The sequence below is a fragment of the Chroicocephalus ridibundus genome, chromosome 1 (assembly GCF_963924245.1).
Source record: "Chroicocephalus ridibundus chromosome 1, bChrRid1.1, whole genome shotgun sequence".
Classification (NCBI taxonomy): Eukaryota; Metazoa; Chordata; class Aves; order Charadriiformes; family Laridae; genus Chroicocephalus; species Chroicocephalus ridibundus.
In genome coordinates, this window is record NC_086284.1 from 157,973,139 (window position 1) to 157,989,588 (window position 16,450).

The following is a 16,450-nucleotide window of genomic DNA, read 5'->3' on the forward strand; positions in this document are numbered from 1 at the left end:
ATGGAAATATTGATTATTGAGTTGCATCTTTTCTCAAATGCCAGGGCCCGTTTGGTCAGTTACAAAAGCAGAAGGAATAAGTGAGGAAGGGCAGAGTCTCACGTACAGGGCAACGGCATAATTGCAGGCTTGGGAGGAGGGTGGAACAGAGGAAAATGAGAAAGCTTGCAGTTACTGCAATTGCCTTTGGCTCCATCGGTTAACTTTTGTTAGAGCTGAACTTCTACGTCGTTCTTAATCTTTTGCATGGGATTTACACACATCTGTACAAATAATCTTGTGAAAGGCTCCTCCATCTCAAGGATTAATCTTATTCTTTAGGGGCTCGAGGAGGCTTTTTTTGGATCAAGCCTTGATTACCAATGTCCGGAGATGGGTTTACATTAAATATAAATATTTTCATTGCACTAGTTCATTTCATCTGATGTGGTATATTAGTTCTGACAGACTCTGGTCTAAGGTGCTTCATATAAAAATGCAAGGCAACCTAGGGAACAATTTTTGGAAAATCCTGCCTCTATTGAACCGTCCCAGATGAAGGCCTGGGACATCTGCAAGTCTGGAAACTTTATACCATATGTTTATTTTCATTCTAATGGAGAAACTATCATTTCTAGCATTTCACATATCTAATCCTTCCAAATCCTCAGTAATGGGCTGTGGTAAACTGTGCTGATGAGTTGCACAGGCTAGTCATGTTGTGGTTTTGCCACTTTTTAGAAGCGTTGCCTTAAGTGTCGTATCTTATTCCATTGTTTCCTGACAGACCATATTAAAGCTGGATGACTCAGATCACCACTGCTCATCCATCTTTCCATCAGAGGAGGCACGAACCTGGATCTTCCCCCCTACCCTGCTGCTCAGCCTGAAGTGTTTTAATCTCTTCTGCCTTTCATGGAAATAAAGTCTTTAACCAGTGGTGGCCGGATCAGAGATTACCAACTGAAAACCAAGTTTCATTTAAGTGCGGATAGAAGTTGTGATATGACTGCTCTTATTTATGCCTTGTGGTGTTGTACAAGGGTCGGCATTTCAATCACAGCAGCTGATGGAGCAGTGCCTCCAGGCTGTCTGACCACTGAGCGGCCACCTTTACTCTACCAGGAAAACCAGACCTCCTCCTCCTACTTACTGTGGGTTATACTCACTAGCGTACGTTATCTAAAACGTGGTTGCCCATGCTGTCTGCTCATTTCAGGTAGGCCTTTATTCTTGCACCGTTCCCATATAAGCAGGGCTCATGTTTAGAGCAGCACAAATGCCAGATAAGGTACAGAAATGTCTCAGCGTTATAACCCTTTGTGCTTTGTCAGGAGTAATTCAGGACGCTTTCGCCTTAAGACAAGTCTTTGCTTCTTTATTACTTTTTATTTAAGTGTAGATAAGAGCTATGCTTGATCCTTAACTATAATTAATGTTTGAGCTTCTAATCAGTGTGCCCTGCAACTATGCTACTTTGATCAAGGACTGCTCTTTTAGAACTGGAAATTTATAACCACTTGTACACTCTAAGTCAGATTTTTATCTTCAGTGCTCCTACAGTCAGTCACTAATTTGTGCCAGGAAAGGTATTAAATTTATTACATGTTTTACGATGAAAGAAAAATTGCTTGGTTGACTGGAACCACTCGCTCAATCACTAACTTCTTCAATAGCATCTAGGCTGGTTTTAAGATTGTAGAGTTTAAGGAAACACATACAATTATTCCCTCTATCAATCAATAGCTTGTAAACCTCCTGGTTTACCACCACGTGTGATGAAACCAGTATCGGTTTCCTTCAGCCTCCACGGTAAATAAATTTGGCAGAAGGGCAGGGGGAGCAGGTTCAGATTTGCACCTTCACTGAAAGAAAGGAAGAAGCAATTTGGCCCTTTCTCCATAGATGAGGTAGCCAACTGGCCAGTTACCACATTTTACGAGTCTGAAAAAGCAATGTGCTTCATCAGTTCTGCCTGTCTGAAAGGATCTGCTCTCTTTCTTCCTCTGAAACCATGAACTTTTTAATTTTTTTAATGTTTATTCCAGACACCTTCCATCACATCCCATTTTGTCAAAAACTATTCTCCCTACCATAGAAAATGTACACCTTCAGTTTTGCTCATGATTGCACGTGACCACGCCACAGGAGAATATTTTTTGTGCAGGCATACTTAAGTAGAAGAGTATTTGCTTAGCAGTGTTAGTGGTTGTCTTACTCATTACTGCTATTTAGTGTTGCATTTCAGCTGCTCACCAATCCTTTTGCTTTTTTTATAGCATCCTTTTCTGGTCAGCGATTTCCATCAGCTTTCCAGCTGATAAAGAAGGATTCCTCTTACCTCCAAAGACAAAGCTAACAGGATACTTTAGCGGCAGATCGTAATCTTACAAAATCACGTCGACAACTACCATCAGCACCGCTTTTATAAATGTATCAACATCACTATTTATTAGTCATTTATTCTTTATGAGTGCATACAGTAAAGGAAAACGGTCTGACTTAGGCTTCCAGATTCTGCTCTGCCTCGTTTCATGTGTGCAAGAGCTGAGGAAGCAGCACTGGAGGGAGGGAGCCGTTCACCTTAGTCCTGAGAACCTCACCCCGTTAAGGCAACGGTATCCAGTCCCTCAGCTGGGAATAGTGATCCTGGGAGGAAGAGCTTGAGGTGTTGGGAGAGACAGGGCCATCTCCTGGAAAAATCTGAATGTAGCTGCAGCTGAATTACACAAGGGATCCAAGCTGTGGGCTAAGCGCTCAAGTCCTAACCTATAATTTAAGATGTGGAGCCGCTGTTTAGGAATCTTAGTCAGCTAAATACAGGAAGGAGAAAGTAGGTACATTCCTGGGCTCAGAGCCTCCTTTGCCAGACCTCGTCACTCACACACAGATTCTTATGCAAGTTTCTAGAAGCCCAATTGCTTATTTCCATTTGCTTGTTTTCCGGACAAACTGGCAAAGGGGACTGGCTTAAGATGTTAGGAACAGAGCATAGAAAACATGTGTACTGAAGGCATTACAGGAAAGCACAGGTTGAGTTTACAAAGCCAGGGGATATGAGCCACACAAGGGTACATTCTTAGAATTGTTTAATCTTGTAAAGGAGAAGCTGTACTGTACACCTCTTTCTTGGAAAATGCAACCGCCAGCACATCCCCTTCTCTCATACACAAGAAAATCTGGCTTTCATCCCCCGGAAGCATTGGCTGCCACCATCCAGGAAGCAAAACCCAGCGAAGGGATCTCTGCAAAAGCAGGTAGAGCTGAGAAGGGAGGCAGAGAGCACAGCTGAGAGCCACGAGTTGCTGTGCCGGCCCAGAGCTTTGCTCTGTGTCACACAGTGCGTTGCTTTATAGAAAGAGCAGGACAGCAAATGCGCCCAGAGAAGACGGGGGGAATGGAGGTGCTTGTTGCCTCGTGTCACGCTGTGAACGAGCGTGGACAAGGGGTGCCTTTCTCCTCTAGCCTGATGTCCTGTCAGTGGCCTGAAGCGTGATGTTTGATTGCCCATACAACAGAAATTAGATTGCATAACCGCAGATTTAGCATTTCTAGAATTCCTGTGACATTGTTATTCTAGGATTTAGCCAAAGCTGTGTTCAGGAAAGCCTTATTATTGTAGCTGGCAGAGGCTGTTGGAGTTATTTTTACCACTTGATTGCAGAATCCTCAGTTTTAGGATCGCCACAACTTTTCACTTGATGCAAATTCACTCAGTGCAAGCCTAAGCTAAAGGGCTGCCGTGCCTCTCCGTCAGCAGCTAGAGGATTAGAGCAAACCAAGCAAATGATGTGCACAGCCGCGTCCCACGCTCACGGTGCTGGCAGGGTGGACTGGGACAGTTTCCTGAAGAGCTGGAGGACACAATAGCCAGCCCTGGAAAGCACGGACCTAACTGGAAGGGTAGATGCTATCAAAATACCCTTCAGACTAGAAACGTGATGCCAGGGATGTGTGAGGTACAAGGGGAAGATAAAGCACCAGCTTGTGCAATAACAGAGGAGAAGAAAAAGGTTGCCAGTAGTTCTTCTACTTCTTTCCCTAGAATTAAAGGGGAGAGGTTCCTGGCGCTGGTTCGAAGAAGTGTTTGCAAAGGCAGATGTAAAACTTGGGGAATTCCACCACCTAGTTAGCTGAACTGACAAAAGTTGGCTTTGATGAAGCCTAGAGAGGCATTTTCTGCACAGCATTTTCAAGTTTTGACAAATGTGGCCTCCTAGGTCAACCGAAGACACAACCCAGATGTTAGCTTCCCGCATGAGCTGTAAGAACATGCTCATGCTGTTCTTCAGAGAACTGCGGGGAATCAGGGACGCATGGGAGTGCACAGCTGTATTTAACGTATGGAGTCAGTCAGGGATGTTTTAGGAAATGGAGGTTTGTCTGGAAAATTGGGGTCTAAATGTTCTTGCCAAAAAGCATATATTTGAGTTGTGTTAATTCAGGTTACTCACTCGTAGGGGTGCAGTTTTTCCCCTCTTCAACAATGCCAGTGATTTCCTGTCTCATCTTCCGTAAAACAATCTTCATACCTTTTATTTACATAGGAGGGCTTCCTCTGTGGCTCTTGAGCAGGGTTAAAAATCCAGCATGTTTAGAAAGCCAGAGAAAAAGTGAAAAAATTATATTTTTCTTTTTGTGTCAATATTTGGCCTTGATATTATTGCGTTGGTAACAGCTAGCTTTGTCGGTTTTGGAAGAGGGGTATATTGAAACAGCTAGCACTTGTCACTGCGGTACACAGCTATGGAATGGAAAAGGTCTGCTTTCTGTTTGGTTACTTTTCAAACAAGAATCCCTAGGACTGGTTTTGGGTAGCGCTACTTTCCTACAAGCTTATCTGGATTACCCTTCTATTAACTTTGGATCTGGGCTGATTAAATGCAATTCTACCCTACGTCATAGCCAGACGTGTAGCTCCGTGGGTGATGTTGGCATCTGATATCGACCACCGGAAAGCCGTACCAGCTCCCAGACAAAGTTGTCATCTCCTAAATGTCACCTTCCTCTGGGAACGTTTTCCTCTGGAGCGCGCTTGCGGTGTCGGTGCCGCGTTTGGGAGCCAAGTGACGCGATGCCAGGTTGGCTGTAAGAGCCAGACCCTCTGCTTGGATTAGGCAGGCATCGCTGCACTGGGGCCAGGCGATTATCTGGCTGTCAACAGTTTCATTAGTAGAAGTCCGCCGCTCTGCGGGGCAATAAGTCTCCTGATCCTGGACCAGTCTGAAAATGTTTTCACATAGCAGCTGAGATGTTAGCATAGGTTAGAGGTACTATCTTTTTAAGAAGAGTTTTTTTGAAGGGTCATAGTTTAGGGCATGCACAGGTTCGGAGTGGTGGGGAGTCATTCTGAGCACAATCTGCTTCCCAGAGCAAACTGAAAAAATCCACCGTTTTCCAGGACTAGCAGTTTTGTAGCTATTTGGCTCAGAAGTCCTCCATAAGTTGATGAACTCTGTAGCTAGAAAGCTAGTCTTTCATTCACCCTCATGTACAAGGCTGGGCCCATTCTCATCAGGAATTTTACATGTTGATCGTTTCAGTAAATGCAGCTTTTAATCTGCCACACATGATTAGACACTAATTGTATTCATAGCTGGAAACACTGCAGAAGCCATTGGCACAAAGTAGAGATTAGTCATACTACCAGTTTGTTTTCTATTAAGCTTCAGGATTCATAGAAATGAAGAACCATAGAGATTTCAGCAGAGAAGATACACGGAGGTGAACGAGCTTTCCTGCAAATTCTGCAGTGTCTTAGAGCCGTGTGTTTTGTGCAAATCAAAGTCATAAGAACAAAGGTTGTGTCCTCAAGAAAGCTGCACGCAAGAATTTTTCCTCCAGCTTGACAGAGAGCGATAAATCATTTTGTCAAATCCAACCTTAAAATCTGACTTTAATGGTTACAGTACAGTTCTTACACAAAAGCTAGGAGTTTTTGAGCCTGCCACATTTCAGAAAAAAGTAGCTGCCTTTTCTGATTACCTGGGTTTTTTAATTAGATGACTTAATTTTCCTTTCTTAATGAGATAAAGATGCAATCTTGCATTTATGCAAGCCAAAAATGTTCCATTGTATAACATGTGATTACAGGGAGCTAGCAGGAATTGAGGCGTCAAGAGGTGGTTGCAGGCAGGGGAGAGGTCATGGCTGAACACCAAGAAGACAAAGCGTTGAAAGCACAGAAATGTAGAATGACGTTTCCAGTGGCAGAACAGAAAAGGTGAATGTAAGATAAACGAACTCTGCTTTTCATAGGTGGTAAATATGCCATTAAAGCATATATGAAAGGGAACTTTAAAATGTGTCATGCAACGTTAAGGCTTTAGCAAAAGTCATTGATGAAAGCAGAACTTGTCTGAGACCCTTTTGATTTAGTGCCGCCTTCTACTCTGTAACCTCACCTATTTGCTATGAGAAGTCCGCTCTGTGAAAGCAGTATCTTAAGTGTTCATCTGCTCGTCCTTCATCCTCTGGTGTATTTGCCATCTCTGCAGCACACGGCAGGGATGGATTAAGAAAATAATACAGCCCAGAGCCGCTGCAGTTTCTTGAATCCTCACGCAGACTCGTTCTCCTGTATCTTCTTACTCACGCTGCTTTTGATCATGTTTCCAGCGAGTGGCCGCGCTCCTGCCCAAGAGCCACGTTGTTCTGCTGCCTGCTAAAAGCTGACGCCTGCTACTGCGTTTTCTTGAGGCATCTGGGGACCAAATAGCAAGAAACCCTGCCTTTCTCTGCTCTTGGCAACTGGGTCTTGCCAATAATCGTGACTTAGTTGAGGAATAAGGAGTAAAATCTGAGAGATTAAGCAATGAGGGCATCACTCAACACCAGGATACCAGCTACTAAAGGAAGGGCGTCCATCCCATCTGTGGTCTGTGCAAGCTGTATCGCCTGAGTAGGGTTTAGTCCTCCAAGTGTGAAACTGAGTCATGACTTTGTCAGTGAGTGATCTGGCTACAGATATATGGTTTTGGGATAAATATCACTCAGCATGAAGGCTAGGCCAAGAGCTTACTAACAGGCACGCCCGGAGCCCTCCAAGAAACACAGCAGCCCAGGCACAGTTCTTTTCCTGGGCTGAAGTAACCTATGGCCTTCCCTTCTGCCCTTGCCTCAAGTGTACAGATCTCGGTTTGGGAGTATGGTTTTAGGATATCCTCAGAGACCAAGGGAACATAAGGCCACCCTCTGAAACATCTCAGAAATCCCAACCCTGAAAGACCGCGTGTTGCTGTGTGTCAGCCAGCCATGGCTCTGCTGCTCCAAAGCGCTCCCTGAAGACAAGAAGAATTAGTACCGCATGAGGTGATACTGCTGCTCAAAAAGCAAATGGCTTGAAAAAGTCAGTGGTGGTTACTGAAAGGGACTGTGACGGGGCACAATGCACTTTGGAAATCCTGGTCAGGGGATATGGCCCAACAACCTTAAAGAACAACCTTTATTTTGGGAGCTTTCTTCACTTCTTAAGTTCAGGGCATACATATGAGGCTCTGTAGCCAAATATCCCAGCTGACTCCTCCCAGCTCCATTCAAATCAGGTTCCCAATAGCCTTTTTAGGGAAGAAAAAGGCAAGGTATCTCTCCCTGGTCTACATCTATGGTGATTTCACGTAGGTTCATAAAGATCACTTCATTACAGAGATCACTTCAGACGCAGCACTTGCCGAGTTCAAAGATATATTAATGAGCAATTGTTCACGTTAAAAGGACTGTGATATTTTCTTTATATATTTATTTTAATAGCGTGTCATGGGAAGTAAGCTAAGGCTGTAAGGACACTTGCAAGTTAGGGCAGTTCCTGCTCTTGCCACTGCCTCTCATCTCTTTCAAGAAAAAAGTCTGGAAGCCGAGTGGGAGGTTTACCTCAGGAGGAAAGAGGAAGACAGTTGTCTGAGTCAGAGAAGGAGAAATTTGTAGGAAAGGGATCAGGAATTGGAAGCCTTTAAGCTTCAACCCAGTCTCTAGCCATCTCAGGTGTCACTCCTTCCTGGGACTTTCAATACGCCACCCATTTCATAGCTTTGGGTCAGGCCAGGTAACTTTCTCTACAAGTCACCTGAGATCATTGCTGTCTCCAGCCGATCGTGTTTCAGAGGCCAGTGATGGCCAGGAGGAAAACAGAGGGAATTAAATTGTGTGTAATTCCCCCCCCCGCCCTTACTACAGCTCAGAGATCCAGATCGCATCATGGGGACAAGTCCCTTATTACCGCTTTTGACTTAAAAGCAGCCTACAGCAGCTCCAAAAGCAGGCAGCTGCAGCAGAGACGCAGCCTGTGCTGTTAAGAGTGATTGAAGTAGTTTGTGCGCGCACATCCTTCTGTGAGGAACTTTTCTGGCATAAAAGGTACTACAAGAGCACTAGGGGCTGTTCTCAGACCCAGACAACGAAAAGTTACTCTGTTCAGCTTCTAGCTTGGGTGTAAAAAGTAATTCAGGGTGCCAAAACTGTTTTTACTTATCCAAAACAGATTTATTTTTTTTTTCACTTGGTCACTCAGATTGGATACGGGGGAGCCCTGGATGAACTTTTCCTCTCCCTGATTCAAACCAGCAATTTCTTCTTAAACAAAACCCAGACTGTCTGGGCACTCACAAGGGTTACTTTGTGGTAGTTAAGGATCTGGGGAAACGGGTCTCTCCCTCCTGGCTGGATGCCATACCGAGTTCTTCAGCATCCAAAGCTGTGGGGCTGGTGGGCAGCGCGCTTTCCTGTGGGGAGGGTGCTTCTCCCGCTCCAGCCTGTACGTGTTCCTTCTTGTCTCTCTCCAGCTATTGCATACCCCCATGATCACGTTATTTCCCTGGGCTGTGTGATATGAATTTAATCCCCAGAGGCAGAGAGGAGGACTGAATCTGGTTTCCCACCGCCCGTGTGGATTCCCTCACCAGCGGGCTATTCAAGGAAAGGCAACTGCTACCTCCAACTGCTTTAATAATCCTTTGATTCCTCAGCTTGTACTGCCAGTGCCCAAAATGAAATGCTTTGCCATTTGTTTTGCCTGAAAATATTCCACAAAACTGCTTCCAATTTATGAATGGATTTGGCTACCTCAGAACCTCATTTTTAGCAAAGTCGCAACTTGCCAAAAACCCTCACCCAGTGCTATTCTTGAGCGCTTTGCCCAATCTTATGTTTCAGAAGCAGTGCCTGTGTACAGTGCGGTTGCTACGACCTTCTCTCCAAGCCTTCTCCTCCCTCAGTCAAAACAGGAAGGCAGGAGAGGAGCCATGGCCAAGGCCCCTTGACCTTCCAGGGAGGCAGCGAGTATTTATGTGGAGGCACTGGGCTGACGATGTTAGCTGTGTTGACAGGGATGAGTTATAAAGTGAAGCGGGCATAAGTGCCGTTTTAACGAGGCGTAGGATTTCCAGGATTTAGGATTGTTTTTAGCACCTTTCCCCCCTGAGCCCGCTCATCCCCGCACCCCATCCGCTTCCAGATGGGTACCAGTACCGCTCGCCGGGCTGTGCTGGGAACCGAGCATCACTGTTGGGAGGTGCCGGGGAGCTGATAAGGCTCTGCCGTGGCACGGGGTGATGTCACAGGCTCATCAAAGTGGCTGTCCTCCTCCACCCTCCCCCGTGGGGCTGCTCTCTTCCTCCTCCCCCCCACTCCCCAATCCATTTAATACCCCGGAGAATTGGGTCAACGGCTCGGGGGCCCTCAGGGAGGGAAAACTGGACACGGCGCATCTGCTGGAGCCTTGGCAGAGCCGCTCCTGCACGCGCGGGGCTTTGCCAGAAGGATCCGCAGAGCCAGACAGAGGCAGAATTGGCCTCAAATTTTAAAGCCGTCTGGAGGGCCTTGATAGTCCAAATTCACTGCTCCCGCTGTCGTTCCCTCCCAGACCCATAAGGAGAAGGAATATTTGGGGACGGGACGAGAGAACAGGGGAAGGAGTCAGTGCCCGAGATTTTCAGTGTTTTGCCTGAGTCCATCCTTGCTGGTTACGTAGGCAAGAATCTGACACAATTTAAACATTTCCTTCCCTGTGTGAAGGAGAATGCAAAACCTACTTCAACGCACTGAAATCTGCACCAAAAAGCAAACTAACCTTTTTATAGTTGTATGTTTATTACCTTCCCTTAAAAGTAAGGCTAGGAAACACCAATTAAAGCAGCAAAAAATATTCCTAAGTGCTTTTCTTGATAGACAACCCAAATTTATCACCAATTCTATGACCCAGTGAAGACACCTTTCTTTCTGCTAGCAGGTGAGCTGGTAGCAAATGGATTCATTGCACTTTTCTTGCTGCGCTAGGACAGTAAAGCAAAAAGAAACCCCCAACACTGCGCTACCAGTGTTTTCAGTCTCGAAGAATTAGCTGAGTTCTTGTTATCCTGACCTGAATCCAGTCAGAAGAAAAGTTTTCTTACATCTAAGGGGAAGGAGCGTTCAATTAAAATTAACCTGAATCAAATAGACCTTTTCCACCGTGGTCCAGCTCTGCTCCAGTTAAGTGATGTACTTCGTTGAGTCAGTAAACTTCCACAGCGGACCAAATTTCTGTCAATAGAGTTATTTTTTTTTCTTGTGTTTCACAACTGGAGAAGCATGACTTATCTCCCAAAGTGGTCTTTTGGAGAACAATTAAGTTATTTAAGATGAGCAAGGCAAGCTGCTGACACATTTTAATTCTGAAGGCACTGCTTTGCAGTTTATCCAGACAAAGCCTGAAACACGAAAGCTGGCCTCCTGCCTCTGTTTTCTTGTAACCGGCCATCGGAGAAGCAGATTTCCCTGCTCCGTGGCTAACTAGATCTTCCTGGTTTGCTTAACCAGCAAGCGAATTCCTGCACTTCAGGAAGAGCACTCCAGGCTCATTACAAGCTACTGGGCTACAGCACAAGATTGAGAAAACAGATTTGTTTTGGACAAGCTGCTCTGACAGGGAGGTGCCAGGGCGAATAACCTTCGGAAAAAAAATATAAAAAAGAAAAATCTGCCTCCAAGAGCACGATGAATAATCTGACAACTGAACGGCTCTGTATTTTATATCAAAGCACAAAATGACTAGAAGTCGTGGAGATCTGACTCATGAGCAGAAATAGCGTGCTGGGGACGGCTGGCACCGTTGCTACCACCAGCTGCCTGCCCCCACTGCTGGAGAATGGGTGGCTCAGATGCTGCTGCTTAAGCAATTCAGCCACAAAAGGCTAGAGCTAAGCATTTTAAGGGAAATGTGTCAGTGCTAGTATATAGCCTGCCTTGATAAGATAAACCTTGAAATGGTCCAGAGTTGCCACAAAGCCTTTCAGCTCTCTGGGCGGGAGGAACTGGACAGAAAGCTCGCCAGGCATCCTGGTGGAAGTTGGGCCAGGCACAAGTCAGCACTCGGCAGAGGAGCTTGTCCCGGCTAAGCGGCACTTCGCTGCCACAGCAAGGTGTTGACAGAAGGCGCCCCCGCCCCGCCCCCGACCTCTTATCAGCAAAGCAGCCTTTTTGACACGGGAAAGCCTTAAGCTGTGACCTATTTAAACGTCCTGCCCCATCACTGACCAGTAGCTACAAACAATTCTGCAACAAATCCCGTAGCACCCTGCTGCCACCTTTCCCCAGCTGCCCCCTCTGACAAGTTCCCCGACTCAAATACGCAGTCCTAATCCTAGCGTAAATCTTCAGCCCAGTTCCTCCAGATAAACATACAGTTTTTCACCTGGTCTTCTGCGAAAATGAGACTTTTGCAAGTACCTTATGAGTGCTGCTTTCTCTACCTTGTCTCAGCTCCTCCTCCCACCCATAACTTTCTAACATGTTTATCACATAGAAAGAGAAAGACAGCTCAGAAAAATCAAACTCCTACAAAGGCGGGGGGAGGAAGAATGGGTGGTTGGGTAAACGCACCCATCCCCACTGAGGGTGCAGTTACACGGCAGCTTCAATTGCTCTAAATTGGAGTTGCCATAGCAATGCCCTGCCTGCATCGCCCTCTCGTCCCCCTGCTTCTGTCACCAGAAAACAAGGGAGGTATACACAAAAAGCCACTACCCAGGGCTGATTCACCTGAAAATCATCCCAACCTAAAAATGATTCATTTTTGCTTGATGAGCTCCATGCAAAGGCTCACCATCCACCTCGACCCACAGGAGGGCAAAGGAGGCATCAGGATTTTGCAGGGCTGGGGGAGAAGGAGCAGGACTGTTGTTGTGCTGGTTTTGGGACATCTGAATTTCTGCAGAACGAACTCTTATCAGGGTTATAGCATTGCGAAGAAGCTGCGCCCAAAAGGGGAATCCCATCCACCTCCCCTCTCAGCAGGTTACTTGCGGCTCCGAGCTCCCTGCCCGAGCCTGGCTAATGCCACAGCATCGGGCCACGACTCACCCGGGCTGCAGGAGGGGAGTGCAGCGAGGCAGGAGCACCCCTTCTGCTGGCAGCTTCGCTCTTCTCAACTTAAAACTACTGTAAAATTGCAATTTAAGGCTTAGGGGCATGATATACAAGTCTGGAAAGAGATGCTTCAAGTTTGCTCAGAGCTATTTTGTCACTGAATTATGCAACGTTCTGCTTTGCTACATTAAAACTCCCGTTAGAGAGTTTAATTTTGTTTCCCTAACCCTTATTCAAAGAACACAGTAGCTGAAAATATCTCCAGAAACTCTGGTGATGCGGGGGATGGTGGCCAGCCTCTGAAATTGCAGATTCTCACTAATTCTTCCCATGTGAACTAGCATCGTTAACCAGGGCGATCTGCAGCCCTGGAGGTTTCTTACACCTTTTCTGCGTTATTCATGTACTGCCCGCAGCAGTGTTTATTGAAGATCTTTTTCGACGCTGTTATTAATATATCATAGTACAATTAGTGGTTGTTAAATAGCTTTAATCAAGAGTTTTCTTTAAAACGGTATTTTTAAATACCTCATGGCATGTGGAGTCATACGGACAATATTGCATCTCGACTCTGATACTATTACATAAGAAGGGCTCTGGCCACACTATCTCTTTTCCTACTCTTCAAACAAAAAAGAACTGAAAGATCAGGCAGTTTTGGAGAGCGAGAAGCAGCAGCCAGGGAGTTGCCTGTGCGCTCCCTTGTGCGCAGAGGGAAGAAGCATCAGGTGTGCTTCCACAGCCTCCGTGCAGCCGAGCCGGCGACAGTTAGACGGGATGCCTGCCCGCGACACGCAAAACCGAAGGATGCGGAATATTTGAGCGTGGTTTGGCCGCCGGCAGTCAGCTTGTGGGAGCCGCAGGAATCAGGATGCAGGAATTTGGGTCTTTGTTTCAGGAACATTCCTTGGAAAGCGTCGGGGCCAGCTGCGAGACGGTCCGAAATCCCTCATCTTATCTGCGCTCGGCGCAGGGGTGGAGGGAGCAGCGGGACGGGCCCGGGGCGACCCGACGGCATCGTCCCCCTCCGGGCTCCTGGGTACCGAGGGCTCCGAGCCCCCTTGCCAGGGAGCCGACTCTCGCTGGGTGTCACATCCCGTCCCGGTGACGGGGGTTGCACCGCCCGGATCCCCCAGCCGCCGGGGCAGCGGCAGAGCCTCTCCCCGGCCCTCCGTGCCCCCACCGGCGCGGAGCTGGCGGTGCGGAGCGGTGAGCAGCACACCGCAAGCTGGGCGGGATTTTGGGTTCGTTTTTTTTTTTTTTTTTTTTTTCCCCCCTACCTTTTCCTCATCTGCGCGCCGCGCACTGCCCGTACGGGAGAGCTCGGACTTTAACTTTGCACGGGCAAAGCAGCAAAAAGAGAAATAGTCGGGAGGGGAAGAAAGAAAGGGGGAAATAGGCGGGTAGCCCCGGTTCGGGGGGTCTGCAGCGAGGGCGGCCGCCACCTGCCCCCCGCCAGCGGAGCGGGGCGTCCCGGCGCCCCCGGACTTACTTTCTGGGGGTCGGCGTAGGTGCCCAGCCCCAAGAGCGGGATGCTGTTCCCGTCGCTCAGCGGGACGCGGTGGCTCTCGGCCGTCAGGTTCATACTGCCGGCAGGTAGGGCCGCCCCAAGCCCGGGGCTGCCTCCGCAGGGGCGGGAGCCGCTGCTCCGCAGCCAACCGCGGCCCCTTGCGCACCGACACCGATCGACCGGACCGACGATGCCTCTGCAGGGGTCGAGGTACGAACTGCCCGCTCCCGCCGGCGGGGAGTGCCTTTTTGGGGGGCTGAGCCACGTGTGCCCGCGGCCGCCCGGCACCGCGCCCCTCCGCGCCCCGCCCCGCGCCCCGCCCCGCCGCGGACACCGGCGGCCCCCGCGCACCGCCCCGGGAAGGCCCCCGCGGACCCCCGGGGCGGCCCCCGCAGGTCTCTGCGGACCCGCACACACCGCCCGGGCAAGACCCTGCGGACCCCCGAGCAAGCCCGGGGCCGGCCCCGCCGCGACCCCCGCGGGGTTGCTTCGGGAGAAGCTGCGCGCAAGGGCAAAGGCAGCTTCGTGGGAAAGTCGAGGCAGGCTGGTGGGCGTCCCCCACCCCGGCGGGGATGGCGGCGGGGGGGTCCTGCCCGCTGCCAGGGAGCCCCCTCGGGACTGCCCTGCCCGCAGCTGCCGGCCAGGGGTCCAGCCCCTGCCTGCCGGGGTGTCTGCTCCCCCCAGCAGCAGGGCACGGGATTCCCAGGTTTTGGGTTGGCAAGGCTTGGAACTTTTCTCGCAGAGGTGTAAAGCCCTTTTTTAAAAACCCCAAATTCGGGGTTATCAAGGACACTTTGTGTCCTCCAAGGACAGTTTCCACCTCTCCTTTCCAAAGGCTTCAGGCCACATGTTGAAAACCACCGCTGTAGGGGCAAGGAAGCGATGAAGAAAATCCCAGGCAGGAGGCTGATGAATAGTTCCTCTGCCCAAATTACAGCGAATGGGCTCAAGTTCCTCCCAGTCTGGTTCTGCTCTGCTGTGGAAAAAATGTATGTATTTCCTATCTCTGGTATGCCAGAAGGGGAAAATGCCCTTTATGAAATTCAAGCCATGGCTCTTACTGTCCTTTCTGACCCTAATAAAACATTCAGGGCTATGCCTTTATACTACACTGCAAAGATGTTCCCTGTCCTGAGCCAGCTATTTTGTGTCCTGCAACTGTGGCTGTACTGAGTTCTCACCATTTAATTTTGAACTACATGGTCTTCTATGTCTTCCTAGATCAACCTGAAATTAAGCCCTCAGCAAACATTATTGCTCAGCCATAACAATGCCCTCTGCCTAGCAGATTATTTTATCTTCTCCAATAACCCACTTAGCTTTCTGTGCATGGTAATAGTTCAGCAGGTTATGCAATTCCAAGAGGGGTTAATGGATCCATCATGATAAGTTATCTTTGCAGGGTTCTTGAAATCGATAGGTGTGCGCTAATTTGCATTTGGGGAAAGGGTTAGTGGCTGTTAAGGCTGGGGATCTATCTGGAGAACACCCTACCAAGAGACCCTTTTAGCATTACAGGTTAGATACCTGCAAGGGTCTCCAGCGGAGATGGAAAAATTGCCACTTTTACTGATAGGAATGTGCCAAGTAGCTCATGGCTAAGTGCAAGCCCACTTGATCCCTGGCCAAAAATTACTCGATACCTAGGACACCCTGCAGGACAAAGGTAGCATGCTGTGGTCTAAAATGGTCCTTGGGAGGTGGGCTGAGTGTGGCCAAAGCTTTCCCGACAGCCTCTGCTTTACCTGGACAACACAATGCAAAGGACTAGCTGTAAGGTGACTGGGTTCTCATCTCGGCGGGGGGGGTGGAACCTGGGGCAAACTACAGCCTGGCTGTAGTTACTGGGGCACCCTGTTCCTGCTAGATGCCGTCTGCGTGTTATTGTAAGCTGTGGGTACCTGTGGGTGCAAGTATTTACATGTGACATGGAGGAAGCAAACCCACTGACCTCCTGCATGCCTCCCTCTTCTTCCCATATAACTGGCTACCATTTTCTTGCTACAGGAGAAGCTATTATCACGACCCTCCACGCCTACCATGCCTAAACACACTGTGTATTTGTAGGAGGACAGGTCGATGCCAGCATGTGGAACAGACTGCCGCATCTCTGATCTGTAGCCTTTGTTCGGCACTATTTCCAACAGAGGAGCAAAAGCACAGAGAGAGATGGAAATGGGGTGAGTAGAGAAGAGCCTGATGTGGCAGAGGGCGTTCAGAGACCTCCCCATTTCCAGCCCAGTACTAGTATCCCATGAAGAGGCCCTGCTGCCCAATGGCTGATTCCTACCCCTGAGCTCCCACGCTCTAAGTCCACCCCAGAACCCACTTTTCCATAATTCCTCCCGATCCAGCAGCTTGTGGGGGGTTTTATGGCACAGCTCACTCATCTTCTTCAGGCTCAGAGCACATCCAGCTTGCTCATGTGCTCTGGCACCAGAGCAATGCGTGCCCGGAGCTGCGCGTGATCCCGAGCTAAGCAAAGCACGCCTGTGTCTGCGATGCCTGTCCTAGGCAAGCGAGCAAGTTCAAGGAGCCTCCCTGGCAGCGGTACGCTAGCCTGATACACGATAGCCCTCAGCGACAACTGGGAAAGCAGGATTGACAGACTTGCCGTAATTC

General features: G+C 48.6%; 1 protein-coding gene across 1 annotated transcript in view; it reads right to left on the reverse strand.

The window, feature by feature from the left end:
• Window positions 1-14,096, reverse strand: part of AKR1D1 (aldo-keto reductase family 1 member D1) — a 35,466-nt gene extending 21,370 nt beyond the window's left edge. Inside the window, exon 1 of the mRNA XM_063323329.1 lies at window positions 13,811-14,096. Coding sequence (XP_063179399.1) covers window positions 13,811-13,903 — 93 coding nt within the window. The 5' untranslated portion in view covers window positions 13,904-14,096. The remainder of the gene's footprint in view (window positions 1-13,810) is intronic.
• Between the last annotated feature and the right edge of the window lie 2,354 nt (window positions 14,097-16,450).